Below are 22,153 nucleotides of genomic sequence, written 5' to 3' on the forward strand. Positions count from 1 at the left end.
GGTTATGGGGCAAGTGATGCTGCTTTTCCACAATTTCAGCCCGTGCACGTCGGTGGAAGCACTCTCTGTAGAAGTACAGTTTGTTGTTTCGACCTTCAGGAGGAGTCCACCCAGAATCCTTCTTTTTGTAGTCTTGGTAGGAAGGTCTCTGTGAGTAGTATGTTGTTCAGAGGTGTGTTGAAAATATTCCTTGAGTCGGAGATGTCGAAAATAGGATACTAGGTCACCAGAGAACTGTATCATGTTCGGGGGGGTGGAGGGACAGAAGGAGAGGCCCCGAGATAGGACAGATTCTTCCACTAAGAGTATAGTTGGATAGATTAACTATATTGCTGGGTGGGTTAAGGGAATCGCTGTTGTGGCCCCTTGTGGCATGTAGTAGTTTAGATAGTTTAGTGTCCTTTTTCTTTTGTAGAGAAGCAAAGTGTGTGTTGTAAATGGCTTGTCTAGTTTTTGTAAAGTCCAGCCACAAGGAAGTTTGTGTGGAAGGTTGTTTTTTTTATGAGAGTATCCAGTTTTGAGAGCTATTCTTAATCTTTCCCTGTTTTCTGTAGAGGATGTTGATCAGGTGGTTCCGCAGTTTCTTTGAGAGCGTGTGGCACAAGCTGTCAGCATAGTCTGTGTGGTATGTAGATTGTAATGGATTGTAGTAGACCAGTAGTAGTAGACCAGTTATGAGAGGAAATATCCCTTACATATTTTTATTCTAATGTAAATTGTGCTCCTATTATTTACACAAATGTTCACTGTTTTTAAAATCTTTCTAATGATTTCATCCTCAATATCTTACAGTAATGAGTTTCAAATATAAATCATGTGTTGCATAAGTAAGCATTTCCTTTAATGTGTTATTAATTTGTTCCATAGCTCATACAGGATACAACTACTAGGAACTATATTTTTAGAGTACACTTATAACTGTTGTACTCTTATTTTATGGACAGGCACCAGCTCATTTCTGTGACAAAATGGAAAAAAATAAAAAATGAAAAAAGAAAGAAGTTAAAAGCAGAAAGCAATGGAGATGTATATTTACGTCTCTTTGACATTGTGTCAGTAATAATGATTGTTGTATTCATTTAAATGCCGTTTGTTGCATTTTTTTTATTTCATTGCATTTTTTTTGAAAAAATAAATAAAGACAAATTAAAATTTGTTTCCTTTTATTTTTACTGGGTGACTAACTGCCCAAGACCATTTTCACCAATCAGGAACAATTTCTTGGACATTAATGCGAGTGTCCTTCTATAAAGGATTAAAGACCAGATCCTTGACTAGTGTAAATCAGCCTTACCAAAATCAACAGAACCATAGTGATTTCATAGAATCATAGAATATCAGGGTTGGAAGGGACCACAGGAGGTCATCTAGTCCAACCCCCTGCTCAAAAGCAGGACCCATCCCCAATTAAATCATCCCAGCCAAGGCTTTGTCAAGCCTGACCTTAAAAACTTCTAAGGAAGAAGATTCCACCACCTCCCTAGGCAACGCATTCCAGTGTTTCACCACCCTCCTAGTGAAAAAGTTTTTCCTAATATCCAACCTAAACCTCCCCCACTGCAACTTGAGACCATTACTCCTTGTCCTGTCCTCTTCCACCACTGAGAATAGTCTAGAACCATCCTCTCTGGAACCACCTCTCAGGTAGTTGAAAGCAGCTATCAAATCCCCCCTCATTCTTCTCTTCTGCAGACTAAACAATCCCAGTTCCCTCAGCCTCTCCTCATAAGTCATGTGTTCCAGACCCTTAATCATTTTTGTTGCCCTTCACTGGACTCTCTCCAATTTATCCATATCCTTCTTGTAGTGTGGGGCCCAAAACTGGACACAGTACTCCAGATGAGGCCTCACCAATGTCGAATAGAGGGGGACGATCACGTCCCTCGATCTGTTCGCTATGCCCCTACTTATACATCCCAAAATGCCATTGGCCTTCTTGGCAACAAGGGCACACTGCTGACTCATATCCAGCTTCTCGTCCACTGTCACCCCTAGGTCCTTTTCCGCAGAACTGCTGCCTAGCCATTCGGTCCCTAGTCTGTAGCTGTGCATTGGGTTCTTCTGTCCTAAGTGCAGGACCCTGCACTTAAACTTATTGAACCTCATCAGATTTCTTTTGGCCCAATCCTCCAATTTGTCTAGGTCCCTCTGTATCCTATCCCTGCCCTCCAGCGTATCTACCACTCCTCCCAGTTTAGTATCATCCGCAAATTTGCTGAGAGTGCAATCCACACCATCCTCCAGATCATTTATGAAGATATTGAACAAAACCGGCCCCAGGACCGACCCCTGGGGCACTCCACTTGACACCGGCTGCCAACTAGACATGGAGCCATTGATCACTATCCGTTGAGCCCGACAATCTAGCCAACTTTCTACCCACCTTATAGTGCATTCATCCCGCCCATACTTCTTTAACTTGCTGACAAGAATACTGTGGGAGACCGTGTCAAAAGCTTTGCTAAAGTCAAGATACAATACATCCACTGCTTTCCCTTCATCCACAGAACCAGTAATCTCATCACAGAAGGCGATTAGATTAGTCAGGCATGACCTTCCCTTGGTGAATCCATGCTGACTGTTCCTGATCACTTTCCTCTCATGTAAGTGCTTCAGGATTGATTCTTTGAGGACCTGCTCCATGATTTATGCTACCTGAGGATCTGGCCCTAAAAATCTAACTATGTAACTATCACACATCCACAAAATCAGTGCTATGCCTTAAGCTTTGGAACAATTTCTAGGAGGAACCCCTTTAGTGTGCGAGACTCCCAAGGGATCTTCATCTTCCTCCAGGGGAAGCCTCGCAGCCTCACTGCCTCCTTGACTGAACCTCAGGGCATCATCACTCCTGGTTCACATGGTGAGCTCTGCTCAGTGATTCCAACTGAGATAGACTCCTGGGAGAGAACTGTATACTCTTCAGTGATTAATGCACCTCAACAAGTATTCACGGTGACACTCAAACAGCATTATCAAAACAGTAGGATTTATTAGTCAACTGGAACACAACACAGGAAGTCCTTAGGTTAGCATAGAGAAATGAAGGTTAAAGCTAGGGTTGCCAACTTTCTACTTGCACAAAACCGAACACCCTTACCCCAGCCCTGCCCCCGCTCACTCCATCCCCCTTCCCTCTGTCACCCACTCTCCCCACCCTCACTCACTTGCTCATTTTCACTGGACTGGGGTAAGGGATTGGGGTGTGGGATGGGGTGAGGGCTCTGGCTGGGGCTGCGGACTCTGGGATAGGGCCAGAAATGAGTTCAGAGTGTGGAAGGGGGCTCCGGGCTGAGGCAGCATGTTGGATGCAGGAGGGGATGAGGGCTCTGACTGGGGGTATGGGCTCTGTTGTGGGTCCAGGGATAAGGGGTTTGGAGTGAAGGAGAGGGCTCCAGGCTGCGGGGTGGAGCCAAGAGGTTAGGAGTATGGGAGGGGGATCTGGGCCGAGGCAGGGGGTTGGGGCATGGGACGGGCTCTGGGTTGGGGATGCAAGTTCCAGGGTGGGGCCAGAAATAAGGGGCTCAGGGTGTGTGGGGGGGTCTGGGGTGGGGGTTGGGGTGAAGGGTGGGTCAGGGCTCTGGCTGAAGGTGTGGGCTCTGGTATGGGGACGGGGATGGGGGATTTGATTCATGTGGCGCCATGGCAGCCAGGGAGCCTACCTTACCCCTCTGCGCCGCTGACTGGACCTTTAATGGCCCGGTCAGCAGTGCTGATTGGAGCTGCCAGGGTCCATTTTTGCCCGGGTGTTCTGGTTGAAAACCGGACACCTGGTAACCTTAGTTAACCATTCTGGTTAGCCCACAGTCCAATCAAGCTGTAGTGAACCCTATTGTTCAAGCTCTGTGCCTCTCTCAGTCTGACCTCCTTAGTCAGTTCCCAGATGAGAACCCAGACTCCTTCCAGTAGCCATGTCTTATGCCCACCACCTCATATTTTCCTAGTCCTTTGTTCTCAAACTGGGGTCTTTCCTCATCTTCCGTGCTAAGAGATGGGGAAATACATCTCCCTCTCGGTCATTGGTTGCTAGATGTCAATGTCCTGGTGATCGGATTTTCCATTGTCTTAGTTTCTCCAGTGATATGAGGTCAGCCTCAGCCAGTCCCTTTCAATTACTCCTTCGGGCTCAGACAGCCAGGTGACATTCATACCTATGTCTCTTAGCCTACTTTGAGAGCACACAGTCCTTCCCTTCCCTTCCCCTTAGGTGGATGCCATGTATAATATAGGGGAAACTGAGACCCCCATATGATTCATAAAAATATTACAGAAAATTACCACTTTGTCACAATAACATCTAGCTATTATACAGGAAGTGTTGTATGCTAGGTCAATTGCTTCTATCTTTTAAAACTACTAAAGATTATCAAGGTTTTAAAGTTTCAATAAACAAGCCAATTTCCAACACCTCGGGAACCATAGAACATGATAGCTACTTAATAATATTATATTTTAAGGGTAATGTTTCCTGAGACCATCTACACTTGGAATTCAGTAAATTGTCAGAACAGATGATATACAGTAGGCTCTTGCACATAAAATTGAAGTCTCCTATAAAAATTCTGGAAGTGAAGGTCATTTGTTTTTAGACTATTGTCTTTTTCAACAGATGCATATTTCCAGTCACTCTGCTCCTGTTTACACCCCTCATTACCCTTGACAGATGCTGCTTTTTGTGATGTCTTTCAGAAACTAAAGGTCTCAAACACTGAGTATAACCCTAGCACATCACCATTAGTGTTTTTGTACATCACTGACCTATTGACAGATCAACACTACAATTCTTGGGCTTGCATAAGAATGACAAGTGCTGGAAAAGACAAAGCGGGTAATTTTGGCATTATAGTATTTTTCAATCCCTTCAAAGCTTTTATATATAGTTACATAGCTTTTATGTGTTTTAAGTAGTGATCAGGATTTTTTTAAATTCAAAGGACACTTTTCATAGCATCATGCCATGCAACTGGTGCATTACAAATCTGACCTCACCCTCTTCTGTATTCCCCTATTCCCCCACCCCATAATATACATAATATCCTAGTTATAAGTATTTTAAATATTCTCTGGTAAAATGAGGTCTGGGTACCAAATATGGAAATCATTAAGGTACTAAACATTTGAACTGGATATTTTCAACAGTATCTACACAGCTCAGTATATTACTACTTATTATTATATTTTCCAGTTTTTAAAATTTGTTTTATTACAAACGGTATAGGATTATTCGCTCTAGAAACTGAAGATCTCTATTTAACAAGAGAAAAAATACAATTCAGAAGGTGTAATGGCAATGCAAGCTTGCTAACTTTACCCCAACATTAAGAACCAAACCCGACTTTCCACTTTTATGGGTAGGACGATATTTCAGCCATATTGTAAATCTGCCAGTTCTGGGTCACCTATTCAGCCCAGGTCAATGTTGACCAAAAGGTCTTATCATCTACTGACTGTTTGGTGGCTTATGTGAAAAGAGAAGAGGGAACACATACAGAAGCTCTCTGTTCCATTGGAGGACAAAAGCTTCTCCTAGGGACTGTTTCCCCAGTCTGGTTCTGGAGCAATAATGAGGGCATTTTTTGTTCAGGTACGTAGCAAACAAGTCTATTGTTAGGGTCCCCCAGAGACTGAATATGTAGTCGAGTACTGCCAGTCCATTTCCCGGCCAATGGGAGCTGTGGGAAGTGGTGGCCAGCACATCCCTGCAGCCCACACCACTTCCCGCAGCTCCCATTGGCCGGGAATGGCGAACTGTGGCCACTGAAAGCTGCGGGCAGCTGTGCAAAAGTAAACACGCTGTCTGGCGGCCTGCCAGAGGATTACCCTGATGGGCCATGTGCAGCCCAAGAGCCACAGGTCGCCCACCACTGACCTAGATAGATGATGCCTGTAAGGTGCCCAGGGATCCCCAGTATGTCCACTGGGGCAGAGGAAATGGCATAGATGGTGGCATCCATGGGTGTCCTTACCAGGTGGGTTGAAACGCCAAATGTGGGTGCACGTTGGATGTCCTCAGATGTTGCTCTGGTGAGCTGTGGTGTGAGGTAAGGAGAGATTGCCAGCCTCCTCACTGTCTGCCTCTTCTCTGGAGAATGGTAATGGTGAGTGTCCCGGTGCAGAGTGTGATCCCAGGAATTGGGATATACTTGGAATTGGAGAGCTGATACCGAGTAGCAGAGATTCTGGAATCTTGGTTACCTGTAGATCCCTGGAGAAATGAAACTCCTTGGTACTGCAGGGATGGTTTTGCCGCTGCAGGCTCATTGGTATCGAGGGAGTTGGTGGAGTAGGCTGAGGTCTCTCATTCAATACGCGGCCACAACAGGGCTCTCTGGAGGCACTTGGTACTGTTGCCTGCTGTGTTGGTGCCAGTTTTGTAGAGATGGTATGGTCTCTTTCTCTTTTGATCCAGTGCCACGTGGGTCTTTTGGTTTTGTGACGGTACCTGTAGCATTCATGCAAGGTTCATGCACTTGGCAACATTCAGGGCACACCCGGAGAGTTGTGTAGGAGCAGTGCACACACGGCTCCTCTCAAGGGCATGAACCGTGGAATCTCGCCCAGATGACATGAACCGTGGGAAGCCTCCCAGGACTGGGCTCAAGGCCCGAGAGCAAGGAATGTGGTAGATAGAAATTGGTAAATAAGAATGTTAAACAAAGCCAGTGTATTCCTTTTATCTGTTGGAGAATGTAATGCGCAGGGGGAGAGAAAGAATAAAGGAGAGGATGGAAAGCTGACAGGACGAGCCCGTTGGCAGACCAGCCTGCTTGCTTGCTTAAAGCTTTGTGCTGTCTTGTATTTGGACCGCAACAGGTACCTACACACAAGGAACCATGAGTCTTATGAATGCCATGCTGCAGTGCTGCCAGTACTATCAGTAAGGAAGTGACTGATCTTGCCAGGGAGCTCCATTGGCCGAACAAGCCTTCAGATCAGGGGCCTATAGCCCTCTTCTTAGAAGCCTTCTGAGGGGAGTCAGTAGATTTGCTCTTAGACAGCCCTTCCTTGGAAGTTGATGGTCTCTGGGGTGACCATAGTTCAGGAGGAGACCCAGGATCAGAGGCTGGTCTGAGGGAACTCTCCACCATTAAGAGTTCAATTTTTTGCTTGCAGCTCTTCCTTGTCCTGCCCTTCATTTTTTGGCGGAAGGTGCACTTCCGCAGAATGTGAGCCTCTCTGAGGCACCGCATATAGAGCAAGTGACCGTTGCTGACTGATATTGCCTCTCTGCAGGAGAGTCAGTGTTTGAACCCGGGGCAGCCAGGCATAACCTTTAACAAGGGGTATTCCCCAGTAAGGGGGAGGAAAAAATGTATCAGGATTGTTAGGGAGATAAACAAAGGTGTAAGAAATTAAAAGAAAAAAATGAGAAAAAAGAAGAAAAACAGGGAATGGAGAAAACGGAAACTCTACTAAGAGACAAAGAATGGAAACTCTACTGTCAACTATAAAAATACAAAGCAAACTGATATTTGATTTGGACTGCTAATCATTCCAACTCAGGCCAAAGGTGGTTGAGAAGGAACCGAGGGCAATTTGCCCTCATGACGCTATATAGCCTTGATGTAAGGCACGAGACAGGGAGAGCACGTGTGTTGGCTGAATGGGCACTTCTTTCTAAAATCTCTGATCAGAGGTGCAGGAATTCAGACACATCTACAGTAGAGCACCCGTAGGGACACTACTCGATGAAGTAATCATAATTATCCAAAAAGAAGTAGCCATCTAACTCCAGTGCATTTGAAGGACTATATAACATAAATGGCTTTGTGTCTACAGATGTGTTAATTTATCATCCAACTTTTGACATTGCTTCATTTATTTTATACTTTTTGTGTTTTATTTATAAGTTGGAATAATTTCAAATAGGTGAATTTAATAACTTGTTTAATTTAAAGTTTTGGGGAGAAAGAAGGGAGGTATTGTTATGGAAAATCCATTCTGTGATCCGTGCTGGTCTTTCAGAGTACCGAGTATAGCAGCTGCGTCAGCTGAGTCCACTCCAGGATTTGGTTTTGACTAGGAAGTTCAGTCAGCTACAAACAGAGAAGCTGAATGCTCTATTCTCTGAGCTGCAGGATTAAATCAGTGATTTGTGTGATCATACTTTAAAACTACATAGTGTCTGTGTGATTCATTCTAGTAGCTCCTAATCAGCTAGGACACAACATGCAGGAGACCAACCTTTCATAAGAAGTGGATCAAGCCTGTGGAGTCCATTGCCCACAGAAAGAAGTGTGACACAGCTCTCAGCAGTCAAACCAAAATGAAAAACTCATCTCTTTGACTTAGATTTCCCTTGATTAATTCTTATCACACACAAACACTACCACAAAAAAAAAAAAAATAACAACTCTCCCCCAGTAATCTAATCAAATTACTTCTTCTACTCCCAGAAAGGAAGAGAGAAATACATTGTTAGTTGTTTTTAATTATTGGGAGATGTTTAGAAGGACATGGGTGCCACATATGTTTATAGGCAGACAGACAATTATCCCCAGCCTGCACCTGTCCCTTCTCTTACATAGTGGTGTTGATATTGCTAACCTTCAACATTCAGGCCAAGATGAGAGGAGATATGCAACAGCATCTAAGTTCCTTAAGGAGAAGTGTGACAGAGTACCTACTGGGAATCTGGGGATGGATGGGTACAAGCCTGCTCACAGCTAAAGGCCTCTCCCTTCAGCCTTAGGGTAGGATCTACCGGACCTAGATTCCAAATAGTTTTGGGAGACAAATAATGAACAACAGGGATGGGAATGAGGTCATAGGGTTGAAAGCAGGGAGCCAGAGGGGGACGCCAGGCAAAGAACTCAACACAACATCCACTTCTCCTTGAAAGCTTTCAGGGAGCCAGCAGACGTGGCCCAGAGGAACTCTGTCCGAATACATGATCAAAGGAAGGAGTGGAAATGGGCCCCACAGTTGCAAAGCACCTCCCCATCTAGCATCCTCCTCCTGGTAGGGTGATGGCCACCTTGGTCATTGCCAGAAAGAGGTTGACAAGGAGGTCTTGCGACTTCATGGGGCCACAGATGGGGTATGCCTAAATCAGGACGTGTGGGGAAAAGTGCAGCCAGAACCTAAGAAGACAGTTCTGAAGGAGCCAGAAAAGAGGCTGCAGCCTGGTGCACTCAAGATGGATGTGCACAAGGGTCTCCCTGATGCCGCAGAAGGGGCAGGTGTCAGGGGTGGGGGTGAACTGGGCCAAGTACACCCCTGTGATCATGGCTCTGTGAAGGAGCTGCCAGCTAATACCCCCAGGGGGACTGCGGGACTAAGGTGGAATTCAGGCTGGCCCACTGGGGCTCCTCATCCTTCACACATGGTAGGAGGTCCCGCCACTTCGTGGCAGGACAGGACACGAGGGTAAGGAAATGAAAAGTGTGGATCATGAACGTGTACAGCTGTACCCAGAGCAGAGTCTGAAAACAAACCAGTTGCGGTCCATGCAGCTGGCTCAGGGTATGCTGAGAGAGGGATTGGGGGAGCTCACAGGGCCAGGGCCCGATGACGAGATCCAGAGGGCTAGGGGTGGGAGTGTGTGCGGCCAAGACCCACTCAAGGAAGGCCTAAGGGGCAGGTGATAAGGCTGACCTCATCTCCAGGAGTATGCACGGGGTGGGGGAGGGAGGTGAGGGGTGGAGAACTGTATGCACCAGCCGAGTACCAGGGGATCCACCCAGGTCCTCTGGTCATAGTCTAGGAGTTATCTGATCCTGGTGGTACCTGCCAGGACCAATTTCTAGCACACCGAGGGGTACTCTGACACCTGCACACTGAGCTCAGGGTTGTGTAGCAGAGGCTACATGAGGAGATCTTACCCCTTGGCAGCCGCCACAGACCTGTTCACTGGGCCCAACTTCCAGGTCCAGAGGATGTCCTGGTAGAAGACGAGCAGGTCTTGCAAAAGACCCCTCGGATGGAGGTAAAAGAGCTGCCAGTTTTATCGGAGCCCTCAGAGGAAGTGGAAGAAGGTGTGTGCCAATGCACTCCACAGTAGACTACCTGCACTGTAAAGGAGTGTCTGCAGGACCTGAAAGCAGAGGACATGGATCTGACTGCGGAGGCAGAGCAGGCCCTATCCCCACTCTTCCAGGGGAAGGCTCAGAATCCCTGCAGAGACCCAGTGCTGTCCTGGCCAAAAGAAGTCCAGAGTAAACCTCTGAAAGTAGGCCAGGGAATCCAGGGATGGGCTCAGGGTGTTGAGCTGGTGACAGAGCATGGACAGGGCCAACTGATTAAGCACCAGCTCCCTCCCCCACAGAGAAAGGCACCGGAGCAGTCCCATCCATGCTCAACCACCCTGTCCTCCAAATTGTGCCAGTTCTCTGGCAGAGAGGGATGAACAGTAGAAAGGGGCATAGCCAGATAGAGCAGCGGACCCACGCTCCACTGGATGTCCTGGAGCAGAGGTGGTAGGGAGCTCGCCTGCCACTCATTCCTGACCATCAGGCCAGATCTCTTCACTCAGTTGACCCAGACAGAGGAGGCCACCAAGTAAATAGCTTGGCAGGCCTGAACCTAAAAGCCCGTAGAGTGTCCAGGAGATAACCATTGTCCACCCTGTTGACTGCCTGCTCCTGGTCCAGGGATAGGTGGGCAAATGACAGACCATCTCTACACCCAAGTTCGAGGATGTCCCAGACCAAATAAAGATCAAAGATGGTAAAGCCTGGGACCAGTCAGGATGGACAACATTTTCCAGCACAGACCCCAGCTGCAGTGAGATTGCCTTCACTAGAACTTTGTAATCCGTGCTAAGGAACAAGATGGGGCACCAATTCTGAAGGTCACGAAGATCCCCTATCTTGGGTAGCAGAGCAAGCACAGCCCACTAGCACAACAGAAGGAGAACCCTGATCCCCAAGGACTTGGCCAAGATGATGGCGAGGTCCTGGCCAAAGGCATCCCAGAATGCACAGGAGAACTACATGGTCCTTCTGTTGATGCCCAGAGATTTATTGGTGGGCATTGGATGAACGGTTTCCAAGAACTGAGCCAGAATGAGTGGCAGCTCCAGCTGGTCCCAGTTGCCTGTGCTGACCGTTGGGAGTCCATCCCACAGGCATCAGTTGGATCCAGGGAGAAGAGGCTAGTGTAGAAGGTCCTCTCCCGCATCTCCACTGGATCTGTAAGGGGGATGTGGTCACCCACCAGGGGGCAGGTGATGTGCTTGTTAGCCCCCCTCCTTTTCTCCAGGGAGTATAAGAAGTGGGAGCTGCGATCCATCTTCCGAAGGAGGTGGATGCAGGATTGAATGAAGGCACCCCGACCCCAATATTCATCGAAGGCCTGGAGTTCCTCTGGCTTCTCTCAGCACACTCTGCAGATGGATGGATCCCCGGAGCTGGTGGCCAGATGCCTCTCCAGCTTCAAGACATGCCATTCCAGCTACTCTATCACTGTATCTCTCTGCCAGCTGGCCCCCGGGAGTAATCATGGCAAAAGAGCTGGGTGTGGACCTTCCCACATCCCACCACTGCTGCTTTGAGAGAAACATGCATGTCATGGCCTTGCCAGGCCAGCCAAACTTTCGGAAGGATGCCACAAAACCCACATCCTCCAGTAAGCTATTATCAAAATGCCAATAGGCTGGTCCCGGCCTCTCCAAGGTGAGAGAGGCTATCACGGCCACCAAATGGTGGTCCGAGAATGGGGCTGGCAGAGATGGAGGCAAGATAAATAAATACAGTCCAACCAGGAGTGGCACAACCAAGCAGCCTCCACCTCATCAAGCTTGCAGCGTACAACCTCCATCTGCCCTTCTACCTTTTCCCCTCAGCTATGACTCCTTTCTGCTCCTTTTCCTCCATGCTGACTGGGTTCCATTGATTCAAATGGAGCATTGAGAACACAAGAGAGACAGGCTTTTTCTACTCTAATTTCTGGTGCCACTGGATGCTCTGGAACCTGGGAAGGGCAACTGCCGAAAAGTCTTGCTCCTCCCTGGGCTGAAACACAGGGAATGAGCAACATGGGGAAATAGCTAGCTGAGTGTGGTTGACACAGTAATGTGGACTGGAGAATGCTCAGTGCAGATGGAATGTTCCCAGAATTTTGCTGTCAGCCCTATCAAACCTTTAATGAACATATGGAAACAATATTTTTCAGAAAATTGTAATTTGATCAAGTTTGGGGTTGATTTTCAGAGCAACAGAAAAGAAAAGAAAAGAAAAGAAAAGAAAAGAAAAGAAAAGAAAAGAAAAGAAAAGAGCTGGAGCTAGGCCTCTGGCATGGAAAATTTCTGTCTGAGTGGTTAAAGTTTGGCAAAAATTACAATCAACTGAAAACTGTTGTGATGGAATGTCTTAGGCAATCTTAATTATAGATAAATGTTGCTGCAAGCTTCACCTATAATAGCAATTATATTAATAATGTAGTAGGGAGAAGTCTCCTTCTCCTTCCCAGTTTTAGCCACGATCTTTAAAGAGATTTGACCCCTGCAGTCAGCTAATACACTGTAAAATAAATACACTACAAGATTCACTGGAGATACGTGGCAATTCTCCTTTGAAGAATGTACATAACTTAAGGACAATGACATTTTGGGGAGATTTTGCTAGCAGCTATGGCCTGGTGAAAATGTCCCATTTTACTCTTCAGAAGATATTATTTTTACAAATCAAAAATTAACTTTTTTTAATCTAATGGTTCAGTAGTAGTGTACATCTCAGCAATAAAACAGAGATACTAAAATTAATTGAACATGCTATTGATAATCTCTGTGGCAACCACTTTCTAGTCTTATGGGAATGAAAATACTCCTATTTTTCTTATAAACGTATATCAAAAGTTAAGACATAAATGAAAAGTCTATTAAAAAAAACTAACAAATTTAAAGAAAAATCTGAAATCTTATTAAATTGAAAACCCCAAAATAGGTCAATGAAAGAATAGCCAGAGAAATATTACCCATTCTTGACATTAATCTAAAAATTATTTATGGTTCAAGAAAGTATCTGAGAACCTATCATCAAAGGGGGCAGGGAGGATGAGAAAACTGAAGAATTTCAGTAATTAAGCGTGGGATTTTAGAAGTACCTAAGAGAGGTAGGAGCACAAGTCTCATTGAAAGTTAAGGGAAACATAAATCTTTCTTTTAAAGGCTTTGTCTACACTACAGCCTATGTTGGCAAAACTTATGTCACTCAGGGGTATGAATATTCCCTCGGAGTGATATAGTTACACCGACATAAGCATTTGTGTGCACTGCGCTATGTCAGCAGAAGAGCTTCTCCCACTGACATAGCTTCTGCTGCTCCCAGAAGTGGGTTTTTATGCTGATGGGAGAACTCTCTCCTGTTGGCATACAGTGTCTTCACCAGATGAACTGCAGCAGATCAGCTGTACCACTATGTATAGATATGCCCTAAAAGATATGCCATAGTGCAAACAGAGTTTGTGGGCTTGATCAGAAATTGCTGGGTGCAGTTCTATGCAGGAAATTAGACTGGATGATCATATGGTTCTCTTCTGGCCTTGATCTATTAAATAAATTCATGAGTCAGGCACTTTTGAAAATCCCACTCATAATTATTAACACAATTCAACAAAAAATAATTCAGTGAAAAATAAATGCTACTTACGGACACAAACGGGAGTTTGTCCAGACCACTTATGATCTTGCAGGCAAATCCTGACAGATGTACCAACAAGCCGAAAGCCAGGGTTACACTGATAGACCACAGTGTCACGGTAACTGAAGCCATCCCCACTAATGTGGCCATTTACAATTGGATCTGGAGAACCACAATGCCCAGCTAGAATAAAGGAACAAACCAATCAATAAAACATACGTATATATTAAAATCCTGTTAATATTGAAAAGATGCTGATAGGAAAAACTACTGCTTCGTTCACCTTTATGACAAGCTTGGTATTAGAACCAAATCCTGCAAGGTGCTGTGATATACACACTTCCCTTGACTACCAGTGAAGGCAACAGGAATTGCAGTGCTCAGTACTTCGGAGGATCAAGTGTTTAAGTTAAAATATTGTATTTATGTTTTGTATAACTTACACCCTCAGTTTTAAAAGAACTTTGTCAAAAGTCAGATGGAGTTTCTTTTGTGCAAGCCAAGAACATATACTGATATACAGGGAAGTCAATTTTTGAAACTAAGTTACTCACAGTTCAGCACTTAAATTCTAAACTTACAAACCTAAACTTCTGATGGATAGAGATGATAAGCACTGACAGCTCCCACTAAAATCAATGGGAGATGTCATTGTTCGGTAACATGCTGTGGATGATACTTTTTAAAAAAGGGCCCCTACTATTTTAGTAAGTGCAAGAGGTTAAGACCAACATTTTCAAGTGTGGACATTGACTTTAGGGTCTTCAGCATTTGAGTGCCTTACCTGAGACAGCTTGGGCTGGATTTTAAAAGGCACTGGGTAACTGAAGCTCCCATTAGTTTGTTGGCCTATGGATGATAAATAACTCTTGAGCCTAATTTTTCAGCTATCTCAAGATGGACACCCAAAACCACTTACCATTTTCAAAAATTTGAATATTTATGTGATGTTATATTCAATATTGAGGTGCAATATACAATCACAGGAGGCTTAGTCATATTTCAACTTATTTTCTCTGGGCCTGATAGTCATTTACACCAAGGCCCCTTTATATTTTTCTGGCACTAAATTACATTTACACTCTTTTAGGTCCCTTATTCTGCCTCAGCAGCACAAACAGGCCATAGTGTAAATGAGAATTGGGCCTTCTATTTTATTTGTTTGTGTCACAGTCTTAAACATAGGTTTTTGGTGTACTTTATGGCAAGACTGTAACCTGCTCCTATGTGTTCACACAGGAAAATAAGGGGCCTGGTTAATGCCAATGGGTATGCTGAGTGTTGACACAAGAATATATGGACTATCTGAGAAGGGAATATGGACCATTTGAGAAGGTACTAGAGGGACAGAATTTCAGCTTGGTCGCATTCAGAAACTGAGACTGAATACGTACAAAGTGAGGCTGGAAGAGATGTGACAGACTGTAATGAATTCCCTTAGAACGCAATTGGCAAAAGCTGACCTATTTGGCAGACTCCAGAGAAGCAATGGACACATTGCAGGAGCAGACTGAAAGAAGGCCCTGGCTTGTTTTGGCCTTGTTTTGAAATGGGATTAGCTTGATTTTTGGCTTATTGTGACAGTTGGGGTGCTTATTTACCATGTGAAAGTTGGCAACTGTGGTGCTGAGCCCTGATCAAGCAAATCTCTTATGTACATGCTTAACCTAAAATGAAAAGTCAATGGGTTTACTCACATGCTAAGTCAAGCACAGGCTCAAGCACTTAGTCATATTGTACTACCATGGCCTCTTATGTAGAGGTAGTTCTTATGGATTGCATACAAAACCCGTGCTCTGCAGTCCAGATTGTCTTCATTGTGTTTCCAGATAGAGATCAAGGTATTAGTTTTGACCTAGGTCTCTGAAGTTTGGGTCCTGGTTACCTTAGAGGCTGATTGTCTTCTCATATGATACTTTAGCAACTGAGAACACTTGAGATACCTGAGCCAAAGCCACACCAAAGTTTAAAGAGGTTGGGGTCGGGCAGGTTTTTTCAGTTTTGATTTGATCTTGCTTACTCAAGCACAAGTTTTTTGAGCTTCAGAACATTCTGCGAAGGCTATCAGTTTACCCAAACTTTTGCTTGAGGGATTATTTTGAACAGATTTGGGTGAGCAGAAGGTAGCTAGAGTTCTTTAATTGAGAGTGTGCTCATATGCAGAGTTCAGTGTTGATCTATTTTTATAGAATTTGCGCTGAGTGATTTTATTTTTGGACCAAATGTTTTATAAATTGGACAAAATAATTTAAAACTTAGTAAACAAAAATAAATAAATTACATTTAAAAAGACTAAAACTAGGCAAATCACAGCCAACAAATGACTGGCATTCCGCAGAAGGAGAATGCCCAAAAAATTCAGAGCAATTTGGGCTAACATTTTACAGGGTTATGATTAATGTGTAAATAGATATGTTGCATCCTCTTTCCTCCCTTTATCCTAAACTCTATACTTACTTTGTGTATTTTGGTACATTTGTTATATTTAGAAAAAAAATAATACAAATTATAAATACAAAATAAATTAGGCAAGCATTATTATTAGCCCACTTGTTAATTTTACACAAAGAAGTCAGTTATCAATAAGCTATCTGCCTTAACATTTAATGCCACAGCTATTTTCAGTTTTCTTATAAAATAGTTTTAGTATTTAATCCCAGATGAAATAGGAATGTTTAATGTGCCTGACAATCATATCCTGGTGAGTTATTGTGTTCCGTGAAACATTATGATGTGACATAGATAGCAAATCAATACAGAAGTCTTTCACCTCGATGATACCTATTGTATGTATTATGAATAATTTGGTTTGCTTCTTATGCTGTTTACTTCAAAGATAAAACTAAGACACATATGGAGATAGATGCAGCATTTTGATATCCTAGGGAACACATTCAAGAAATAGTAATTTACATGTATATCACAGTTTATTGCAAATCATTAAATTTCTCTCTGTGGATAAATGGTCCTTACTCATTTTAACACCATATTGGAGTCTGCCAAAAAGGAACATAAAGACCCTTTACCTACAGATATACATAGTCAGTCAAACACAAACAGAAATGACGCACATCTGACTTTTCTTGAAAGATTTGCTTCAGCAACTCTGGAAAAAGTTTTGTCAGTTATTTGCACCATAAAACAATGCTGTTTTTGAGCTATTGATCAATTTAATACACACATAACAATTACTTTATCTTTTGTACTTTTTATGGTCTTCAAGAGAACATTAACAAGATTACTAAAAGTTGGTTTTAATACTGTCCATTTTGCACTGAATTTCTCATTTCTTTCTCTCCAACTTTCTTTTTTAACCAAAAAAATTACAAAAGAAGAGAGAGTGAAAGTAGGTTGTATGTGAGAACATGTGTATTGTGCCATTACTTTCTTCTTGTTCTAAATACGGAAGAACAAAGTCTTTCTACTAAAGTCTTCATATGGGCAAAAAATACAAAATGGGGCAGGGGAATCCATATATTGAACTGCAATATAAAAATTAAAGAAGAATCCAACTCCATTATGAATGCCTTTTCATTTTGTTTATATCTCGGGTGAGAAGTTGTGATGGAATGTAATTTATTGTGTCATGCCTGTCTTTATGAAACAGAAAATCGTCCTTTTATAAACAAAGGAGTATTTTGTTCCTTGAGATGGACACTCCCTAGGCTTTTGTTCTAAAATGTTAGCCATAATTAGATAAAAACAGCTAAATTCTAATAGAGTAAAAGAAAATAATACACAGCACAACACATTTTCCGTATTAGGACAGCTTCATTTTCTACAGTATTTATTACACATTCACCTGACAGCATTGCATTTCCAGGATCTAGTAATGAATTTGAGTTGTAAAGAAAAACTTTAGGTATATTTACCCAGACATCGGGTTTCGGTGCCACTCCAGAGTCCATTTGCTAAGCACTCTCTCACATGAGATCCAACTAGTGTGTACCCTGTGTTACAGGTGAAGATTGCAGTGGCTCCATACACCATTAAGGTTCCAATCTTATTACCGTTTGGTGGAGAAGGGAGGCCACCGCAGGAGACAACTAGGGGAAAAAACATAAAACAGAAACTGAAATATGAAATCATCTCTTCATAATCTCTTAGATACAAGAAATAACACAATTCCTTATAGCTTTTGTAAATCTATGTTTTTTTGCATAGGCTTAATATATATAAATTTAAGAATCTGATGTAGTATAGAATCCAAATTAAGAGTTTAAAATTATGCCTTCATTGGCACAGGTGTGCCAGATTAGGGAAATGCTCAGGGATCCCTTCCCCCCTCTAGGGCACCAGTGCAGAGGATAGGCACAATCTACCTTATAGTCTGAAGCACAAAAGGAATGTGAGGAACAACGCTAGTCATCCAAGATTTGGGCACGTCTGGGTAGATCATGGCATAACTCCAGAACACTGCTGATTCCTATTGTACAGAATAGGAAGAATTGCCTCCCCCTGTACTTTCCCAGGTCTGTGGGTATTTTGCTTGTTAAAAGACATGAGGTTTTTATATATTGAACTCAGCACAGATGATGAATTTTCTTAATATAGTATCTTCTGTGGATATTTACAATAAATGTTATAGACTGTAAACTACCCGATTAAATGTGATAAATCTTTCAATCTGTCGACAACTGGTCAAACCTAGTTAAACTTGATCTGTTATCTTTCCTTGTTGCCATTAATATACATTTAATAAGATGGCAATTGAAGAAGTCCTTTGTTGGTTTAGCTAGTTCCATTTCTATTTTACTGATGGATAGCACAGACCTTTTCTACATTTTCTTTATTTTCAAAGGCACATGTTACTCAAAACCAAAATTTCAATGACAGGAAATTTCCTCTCTCAATTCTTAAGGTACTCTCTTCCTCTTCTATATGTAACTTGACAGGAAATGTCCTCTCTCAATTCTTAAGGTACTCTCTTCCTCTTCTATATGTAACTTGGTAATAATGGACAGCTATAGTTTAGGACCCATAACGGATTTCATTGTAGTCAGTCACACCAGTACATGCATTTAGGAAATAGATTACCAAAGCTCATTGTGTCCCAAATTTCTACTGAGGAACATCAGATGTTCCAGATTTAATGTAAAGATTCCTTTTGACTGCAATTCAAGAAATAACTGAATTAGTTTGTGGAGAAGCCCAATTTTGTAAGATGTCTGATTATAAATATACAGGATAGTGATGATATGTACATAGCACACTCATTTTAATTTAGTTCACTAAAATGTTATATAGTGCACTGTATTATGCATATATATGCAATACTTTACATTTGTCAAATGACCTCTGATTTTTCTAGCTGATTGAAATTGCATCAGCATGTCTGATGAGTTGTATCTTATTTTGTTAAAGAAGCCATCCTGCATAACCTTAAGGAGAAATGAAGTGCGACTAATATACTCAATTAAGCCTCTCCAGCCATAGACATCCCCAAACCTGACTTCTAGTGGGTCCTTCAGAAAAGTCACATTATATAAATGGATACTGAGATTTAAATGCTTTAATTACATCAACGATTATGTTTCAACTATCCTTCCTGCTGCTTCAAAAAACATAAGTGTACACAGCTAGAACAGAACCTATATTTATTTATTTAATTTCAGAAACAGACTTCAAAGAGAAACTGCAGAGCTACAATTCATTTGCAAATTTAACACCATTAATGTGGGCTTGAATAGGGACTGGGAGTGGCTGGTTCACTACAAAAGCAACTTTGCCTCTCCTGGAATTAACACTTCCTCATCAATTGTTGGTAGTGGACTACATCCACCCTGATTGAATTGGCCCTGCCGACACCGGTTCTCCACTTGTGAGGTAACTCTCTTCTCTTCATGTGTCAGTAAGTTGCTGCATCTGTAATTTTCACTCCATGCATCTGAAGAAGTGGGTTTTTTTACCCACGAAAGCTTATGCCCAAATAAATCTGTTAGTCTTTAAGGTGTCACGGGACTCCTTGTTGTTTTTATATTTATACCATATCTTCTGTATATGTGAGTGACAAAACACAGTAAACACTGTCTTCTGAGAACAATCTTCAGTATGCTTCCAGATCTTAATATTATATACACCATACAAAAGTACTACTGAACATATTTTAGCAGCTGATGTTTGCCCTCATTAAATTCTACAGGTGAAATAACATCTTTACCTTGCAAATAAATTAATAATAAATCTTTAATCAGGAGTGCATAAACATGTCCATTAGGATTTTGCATCTATTACTTATCTCTTTGTCAAATAGATCTTATCTGGAGCACTCTCTCTATTGTCTTCTCTAATTACCTTACTAGGGTTTTTATCACTGTGGCAGTTTGTGAAGAACTGGCCTTTTCAACAAATGTTTCAGCAACTGGAAAATGGATTCCAGGATGATCCAGCTGCAAAATCAGTTTCTAATTAAAGAAGGTGAAAAACTAAGCTTTAGAGATTATGTAATAGTGGCTACACAAAAGATAAAGGGTGTAATTTCAGTTAATGAACTCAAAATGCTATTCTTTTTAACTACAAAAGAAAAATCAATATTCTCCTTACTTCATAGCAATTATGAAAGAGCTATCCTATTTTTCTACCCTTATTTATTCAAAATGAACTCTTTGGCAAATAAACCTAAAGAAAAAACAAACCACCCCTGTGACATGTCATGCCATATCCTTTATGAAAATATGCTTATGATATGAATATGACATAACTGAGATATACATTAAGCAAGATGGCTTATGTGAGATATCATTGGAAAGGTTATGATCTATTGAATGTGATTATCCTATTTGTATGCATGTATAATTTCTGTATCTGAAATTAGGAATATTGACTATGTATCTGTATTTCAACAATGCTACTTTGCGTGACGTCCACTGCCAACACATCAGGTACAACAATGGAAAAGTCCGGCAGGGTGGATAGCCCATCAACAAGGACAGTGGACTGTAAAAGAGCTTAGTCTTCCTGTGAACATGTGGGTCTGCCTGTGAAGAATGGCTACAAGGGTCCTACAGAGTACAGTATCTTGTCACCTGATACTAAAACATTACCTGAGACCAGGTGGTCAGTTCTCCCCTGCTATCCCACCCAAGATAAATGCTGGAAACAACTAAGAATGAACAGGTGGAAAAAACTGGGCCCAGGCTGGAAGGGCATCTGGCCTGTGAAGAATATTATTAAAACCACATTTAGGGTGAGAACTTATATGTAACCAGTTTCTTTAGTGTATGAAGGTTTGTTTGTGTGCTCTATTTTATTTTCTTACTAATCTGCCTTGTTCTGTCTGCTACCTCCTTAACTACTTAAAATACACCTGTTATAGTTAATACATTTACTTTTGGTTTATAATACAGCCCAGTTTATGTAATTTCTAACTGCAGGGGTGGGGGGACAAGAAATTCACAGTGACGGAAGAGGCAAATATAATGTATCTTTGGGTCTGTACTCCAAGTGAGGTGGACATCTGAGTGCTGGAGTAAGTGATCTGCAACTGGGTGTGGCCCTGCCTGAGTGTGCATTAGAGGAGGTTTTAAGAGTCTGGCTCAGCAAGGCCGGTTAAAGGGGGCTCATGCTGGCAGAACAGGTAGACTCAGTGGTATCTCAGCACATCAGGTGACTTCCCAAGGGGTCCGACCCGCCACAGTACCACCATTCACAGAAAGTCCAAAAATCACACAGTTGCCCTGCCCTAGTGGCTACTATACTTGGTTTTCTAGCCTATTTCACAATATATGTATGCAATTTTATTTTGTTTTTTAGACAATGATATTGTTTTATTCAGTAGGGGCTCCTACTTCTGCTGACACTTCCTTTACTCCATCCCTTCCCTTTGCAAGCATGGGACACTGGTTCCCACCTGTCCCTGTCTATGCACGCTGCATGTGATGAAGGTCTGGAACAACACAGTTCTCAGTGTCTGGTGAGTGCAGTTTGATTGGTTGCTGACCCTGGGTGGGAGGGGCTATAAATAGGGCTAACTGCCTAGGAAGCTCTATTCCCTCTTCCTTTCCTTTCTATGACTGGAGAGGTGTTTACCGGGCCACTTTACCATGAATGGTCCAGTGAAATATGTATTAACTACCTATGCTAAATAATCTGTTCCATCCTGTATTTAGCTGTGATACTTTGAGTAAGTTTCCCAGATCTAAAGAAGAGCTCTGTATAAGCTTGAAAGCTTTTTTCTCTCACGAACAGAAGTTTATCCAATAAAAAGATATTACCTCATCCACTTTGTCTCTCTAATATCCTGGGGCTGACAAGCCTACAACAACATGGCATACAAGGCATTATTGACATTTCTGTAGGCTCTAGCAGGGCTGTATAGGTTAGAGTGGCTCTGTTCATTTATTTCTGAGAAATCGGTCATTGAGAAATAGATCTTCTGCTCCAAGAATTATTTTACATATGGGTTCCACAGGGATTCCCGTTTGTTCAATTTGCAAAGGAGGGGAGATTAGCTCATTCTAAAAAAAATCTTCCTTGGATTAATATACTTTTCAGAATAAAGTATAAAACTGATTCTGAAAGATTGTGTGGTCTGCAGGTGGAGGACAGGATTGAAGGCAGACATACTACCTCTC

General features: G+C 42.5%; 1 protein-coding gene across 1 annotated transcript in view; it reads right to left on the reverse strand.

Moving 5' to 3' along the window:
* The window catches only part of CSMD1 (CUB and Sushi multiple domains 1), a 1,692,034-nt gene that overhangs the window by 84,554 nt on the left and 1,585,327 nt on the right, over positions 1-22,153 (reverse strand). Inside the window, exons 52-53 of the mRNA XM_077812120.1 lie at positions 17,453-17,626; positions 13,590-13,763 (exon numbers count right to left, since the gene is read on the reverse strand). Of these exons, the coding sequence (XP_077668246.1) occupies positions 13,590-13,763; positions 17,453-17,626 (348 nt within the window). The remainder of the gene's footprint in view (positions 1-13,589; positions 13,764-17,452; positions 17,627-22,153) is intronic.

This window comes from Eretmochelys imbricata, chromosome 3 (genome assembly GCF_965152235.1).
Source record: "Eretmochelys imbricata isolate rEreImb1 chromosome 3, rEreImb1.hap1, whole genome shotgun sequence".
NCBI lineage: Eukaryota > Metazoa > Chordata > Testudines > Cheloniidae > Eretmochelys > Eretmochelys imbricata.